The following is a 6,000-nucleotide window of genomic DNA, read 5'->3' as shown; positions in this document are numbered from 1 at the left end:
TATTTTTTTGCTTCTCATCCGTAAATAATCTGCTCTTTCACGTGATTCAGTTTATTTTGAAAAGTCTCAACAGGATCTTGAGCTTTATTGTGAAAGGTTTATGTGGAACGTAAAGAAGCGGACACGCGATGGTGTTACCGTCGTTGTTGCTAACGACAACCCATAAAAACAGGCGCTTGTCCGTCCGTAGTGTGGTGATATTAAATATAAGAGAAAGAGAGAACTTTAAGAAATGAATATAGCCACTACAGTGACCATCAAAACCATGAAAACATATTGCTGTAAACAGTTTATTTTGCGACACCACGAAACAAACGATAGCGTAAAATGAAACGATAGACGTTTTTATATCGTCATCCGATATATATCGTTATATCGAACAGTCCTAATATACCATATTTGTTTATGCAAGCTTCTATGTTGATAATTCTTAAATTATAGCCATGTATTTTAAAATTAGCCAGTCATACCTCGATTTCTTTTTTGTTTCCTACATGTACTGGTGTCTGTGTGGGATGATGTGTGATGTTTTATATCCTTCACTATATGAATGGTGTTTGTAGGTGTCTGTACAGTGTGTGTGTGTGTGTGTGTGTGTGTGTGTGTGTGTGTGTGTGTACTTGAGACTGCGACATTTTGTCCATTGGGAATTTTAGGACAAAATATTGCAGGGATGAAAAATGATACACAACCCACGTCACATTTATCTTTCAAAAGCCATCTGTGCACTGTCACTTGTGCATACATCAGCACACATACACACACAGCCTCGGAGAAAAGCCCATTCTCAGATACACCTCTCTAGAGAGTAATAGGGTCAGGAGTTCTGGGGTCTAATTGAAAGAGCACATGGTCCTACAATCACATTAAACGTTCAGATCTTCATTAGGGTCTCAGTTAAAAGATGTAAGAGCGGATCGCGTTACCCTGATTCAATCTAACGCATATAGAGAATATTACATTTAAGGAGATCGAGTCTCGCCACAAAGAGCAGCCAGTCCCACATCAAATAACTGGGCTTTATCGTGTTTGCTCACCACCAGGAGTTTGTAAAAATTTAACCAACATTTAATAATCTGTCTTTTCATCTCAGTGCACACACTTATTGTTTATTCTCTGTCCTCCTTACACAAAATGAAATTCATCAACCCACTGACCTCATTGGTCTTCTCCTTTCATCTCTCACTCCTCTCCCTCCTTCCTTCCCTACAAACTTTGCTTTCCACCCCGTTTCCCTCCCTTCCTCCACTTGCTAAATTACAGTTATTACAGTGCCAGCCCACCATCCATGTAAATGCAGCTTCAGAGAAGTCAAAGATGCTTTGGTTCTGTTTCTAACGCCTGCTAGGCACCAATTAAAAGGCCGAAACTAGCCCCAAGACAGCCAGAGGCCCTTAAAGACTAGGGCTGGTCCACCACCAGTTCCCATCCCCCTTTTCCACAACCAGATGGTTAAAGGTTTTATAAAAGGTTTCATTTGCAAATAACTCTATTCTTGTGACACAATGTATGTTCAAACTCAAACTACTGCCTTGAGCTTGTAGTTCTGTGCCAAGCAGCCAAGTTGTACTTTACAGCTATCTGTAGAGATGCATACGCTGCAAGAAATGAAGGCATCCAGCATTTAGCTAGTGTAGGCTGTCTGTCTGTTGCTTGCCAGGTATCCATGTGTATTTACTCTGGGTGAGTCTAGAGGACGCCGTAAATATTTGTGAAAGGACTCCAATCCAAGTTGATGAGTCAGTGAAGCTCGCTTCTGTTCGATGGCAGCAATACTGAGGTGACTTGTTGACTTTTCTGTTGTTAAGTGTTGCTATTAGCCTCTGATAGCTACTGTTAGCCTCTGATAGCTACTGTTAGCCTCTGATAGCTACTGTTAGCCTCTGATAGCTACTGTTAGCCTCTGTTAGCTGCTGTTAGCCACTCTTAGTGAAATATTCTTGGTGGATCACTGTGACACTCAGAATGTAATCAAACTGCTTTCACAGGGAAACTGTGATTTTTAGGACACTTAAGACTAATTGACATATTGTTAGCTTACAGCCAGCTGTTATTGTTGTTTAGCCAATATTTAGTCAGCTGTCCAGACAAGGCAAAAATATTGGGAATAAATAAGCATGTTTGTGCACTTTTGTGCATTCGAGCTCTAACTTCAGTTCAGTTAATGAGGCTTGGGGTAAGGAGGAAGAGGTTGAGAGATACCAGTCGCATCTTTGCTTTGCATTTTCATTTCCTTCATATCTTGAGCCTGAAGGTGTAGACACTGATTAGATTTTGCCTCCACAGCACGCAAACGCCTACAAGTTATCTTCTCCTCTGCCTTTGCTCTACTATCTATGTGGCCAGTCTCAAGCTGCATAAATAAAACATGAGTAAGGAGAACAGCGATCTCCATGTCAGCCACTGTGTTCAAGATGGCGGGTCAGCATGACGGTTTGCACAAACCAGTACTCACTCCTGTCCATTTTTTATGGATTAACTCTAAGTGTATAAGAAAGGCTCAGATTTCTGAATTCAATATTCTTTCTTTTTCCACTAATTAATGACTGACTGTACCTTTACAGGTTTAAGTTATTAATTAAATGACACTGTGCTATATTGTCCCTGAACGTAGACATTACATATAGAAACAGCTGTAATTCACCTAATATATGGCACAGTGTGATGCATATGTAAACCCAGTATAACTATTTCGGACTACACTGTGCATATTTTAACATACATATAATAACTAAAAAGCAGTTGATCTTCTTTCCGTTTAACTGACACCACATCAAAAGGAATGATTCACTAAGCCACTGAAAAAGTCATTTCTCAGAAGCACGTTGACATTCTTGGGCTCAGACTGACCACTACAATGCGTAACTATAGCCGTGCGTACAGAGCAAACCATTACTCAAAAGCCACAGGATCAGGACAGGGATGGGGTCATGCTGGGACTGTGGCTTTTTAGGTCAACGAAATCTGAAAAGAGGAACTGTGAGAGGGAAGAATGGGTTCGAACTCTACAACAGCTCTTGGATGAATATGAAATCAATGTGCATATAATGCTGCCTGGCAGCAAGTTAAGAAGTGCCCCATTTCATCCCATTACTGACCCACATCACCAGTGTCAACATCCTTCATCCTAACATCCTGAGCACATCTCTTCATCCAGGGACTACGGTACTCAGCAGAACCCCAGGCACACAGAAAACTACACCACCTAGCTTCAGACATGGCTCCTGACGACTGATGAATTGCAGCGTGACAGACATACATTTGGACAAAGACTGGTTGTCCCTTTCACTGAGTCTATTCAGGTTCTACAATGAGAGCCAAAGGTCAGCCACTGGCTTGTTGTGTCTGACGCCACTTATGACTCTGTCGCAGTAAACGTCTGGCTGCCAGAAAGCACACATCACTCGTACCTGCCAGAAGTGCTCTTGGCATCTTGGTGCCCTAATATTAACGGGGCAGAAAAAACTGGACCAAATTTTGTTTAGCTAAGGGAAGGGAGAAAGGAGAGGAGATGTGTGTTACTGCTGTGTGAGTCTAACCTGGTGTCAGGTCATCACAGCAGACTTCTATGGATCCAGATGAGCAGTCACTCAGTTCGTCCACAGAAAATTCACTCACTTGTGCCTGCAGCCTGTCAACACATCACAAACACAGCCATCACACATCTGTTACTGAACATGCAAATCATATCCTTTACAATCAAATGCATAACCTGCTGTGTATGACAGTAGAAGAAGAGAGGCGATGACCATCTCAATTATTTCCACAAAAGCAAATCCTTTTTGAACATGAACTTTATTTGGAGTTGTGGTTGCTCGTTTTCCTTTTGTTTTGCTTTGTTCATTTGTCTCTTTTAATTCTATTTTGTTGTACTTTTTCAACATGTTCAAAATAAAGATTCAATCAATCAATCAATCAAATCATATAAACAGAAAAATGCTGAAACAGTTATGTGCAAAGAACTGTGTATAATCCTGTCATTAATAAAGAAAAAAGAAACTTCAAATGTTTTATTAAATGTAGATTTTGTACACTGTGCTTTTAGTAACATAAAAAACTGTGTGCATGGGAGTATACGGTGTCAGCTACAAGAAGACACTTTAACAATCAGCTCTGCTCCAGAAAATTTCCAAGTGTGCGTGTTGCAGGAAAAGATACTGAGGCCTCTGTGGCAGGTCTTTAGTGTCCTGAGGATGACTTCTATGTGTAAAGAAAATGATCCCATGATAATTACGGGGGGGTCAGTGGTAAAGGACTCATAATGGAAGGCTTTATAACTCTTGCTTCAGTTGTGCTTGTGTGATGAAAGACCCCTTACCTGTGACTGAAGGGAGCCACAGCAGCCATGTTGACTCTGGGTATGTGTGTCTCTTCAGATGTTGCCTCCTGATCCTGTGTATCAACAACCTGCTTGGATGTTACTGGCATGGTAAATGTGATAGCTGGCAGCGGTAAGGGAAGAGGAGAGGAAGCTGGACTGCTATCCTCAGGAGTTCCCATTTCCTCATCTGATTGGCTGCCAGAGTCACTATGATCTCTGACGGTGTGCTGGTTTGAGTAAAGAAGAGTGGGCCGAATGTTACAGTTGCTGAGTATGACAGATTTGGCTGGATGGTTTTTTGGAGGCTCTTCCTTCCTTCCTGGTATCGCATCAGCCGTTGCTTGGGTTACAATGTTTGAATTGTCTCCTCTGCTAAAACTGAGCGGTGGACGTAGGTTGCCGGCTCCATACGCTTGATTCTTATTTGCAAAGGTGCTTCTGTTGCGATTGCCATCCTGGGGTAATTGGGAGAGGATTTGCGATTTTCCCAGGTCTAGCGTGTCTTTGGAGTGTGGCGGATGTACTCGGCGCTGGGTCAGCGGGCTGCTGTAGGCAGATCTTGACACCTGGGGAATTGGAAGAGCTCTGGTTCGCTGGAAGAGCTGACTTTTAAGGCAGGCATCTCTCAGGGCATCTGTGGAGGAAGGCCCAGGGATACTGGAGTTTCTTGGACAAAGTGACGGGGAGTGTGCAGGTGTGTTCGCTGGCGTGTGCTTAGGGGTCTGTTTCGAGGGCCTGGGCAGGTCACTCGCCCGGCGGCCTGGTTCTGTTTTAGGAGAGGAAGGCAGAAGACTGCGAGGGAGGGGTATTCCTGATGAGGGAGGCCCACGGGGAACTGACTTCACGTTGACCCCCCCACTCATCGTGACCTAAATCAAAAGACATAAAGACAACAAAAAGTTAAAAAGTTAGGTGAGTGCATGTTCACAATAGCATGAGATCATTAAAAGCCTTCCCAAAGGGTTTGGTTATACATTAAGAGTCAGTGTTAAAGTTCTACTAATCTAATCAGGCTGAGAATTTGCTTTTCCTTTCGCAGAGCTGTGCAATGTGAGCCAAGTACATATGACAAAATGAGTCATGGTAAACCACGAGGTGAACTTATTTTCAGCGGAGCATGGAGTTTCTAAGAAATCAGATTTGCCTGCTAGGAGTTAAAAACACAAAACCAGCTTTTTACACATGCGCGCGCACACACACACACACACACACACACGTGCCAGCTTTTCATACGCTTGTAGATCCTTATGTTCTTGAAAAACAAATACTGAAAATGAACTCCAATACAACATCACACTTACCCCGGCACAATGCATACATATAACAGTTTCAGAGGAGGCACAGGATGTTGCTCACCTGATTTGCTTTGACTGTCCTTGGTTTTCTTACTCTCTTCTGTGTCAGAATGACAGAAACCCTCCAAGAACTACGAAATCCTGCTTGAGCTCTGTGAGCCCGCCTATGCTAATTCTGATCAAGTGAAACGTTTCATATAATTTTGCTGCTTCGTGCTGCTCTGCTGGGAGGGAAAGGGAGGCAGTGAGTTTGGGAGAAAGGCAGGGAGGGAGGGCAAAAAAGGCGGAAAAAACGTCAAGTGCACGTACAGCTGCTTTTTAACGTAAGTGTCGGCCAACAACATGGCAGGAGCTCAATTCCTCTAATATGTAGACATTCTCAAG

General features: G+C 42.9%; 1 protein-coding gene across 4 annotated transcripts in view; it reads right to left on the bottom strand.

Moving 5' to 3' along the window:
- nav1a (neuron navigator 1a) overlaps positions 1-6,000 on the bottom strand; it is a 91,654-nt gene that overhangs the window by 69,144 nt on the left and 16,510 nt on the right. For all 4 annotated transcript variants that reach the window (XM_005732518.1, XM_013910700.1, XM_005732516.1 and 1 more), the window contains 2 exons: positions 4,319-5,190; positions 3,540-3,631 (listed from right to left, as the gene is read on the bottom strand). In XM_005732518.1, the coding sequence (XP_005732575.1) occupies positions 3,540-3,631; positions 4,319-5,184 (958 nt within the window). In that variant the 5' untranslated portion in view covers positions 5,185-5,190. The remainder of the gene's footprint in view (positions 1-3,539; positions 3,632-4,318; positions 5,191-6,000) is intronic.

Source organism: Pundamilia nyererei, unplaced genomic scaffold (genome assembly GCF_000239375.1).
Source record: "Pundamilia nyererei isolate P.nyererei 1_Seehausen unplaced genomic scaffold, PunNye1.0 scaffold00047, whole genome shotgun sequence".
NCBI lineage: Eukaryota > Metazoa > Chordata > Actinopteri > Cichliformes > Cichlidae > Pundamilia > Pundamilia nyererei.
Note: the sequence above shows the minus strand (reverse complement) of the source record. Positions and strands in the feature narration are given on the sequence as shown.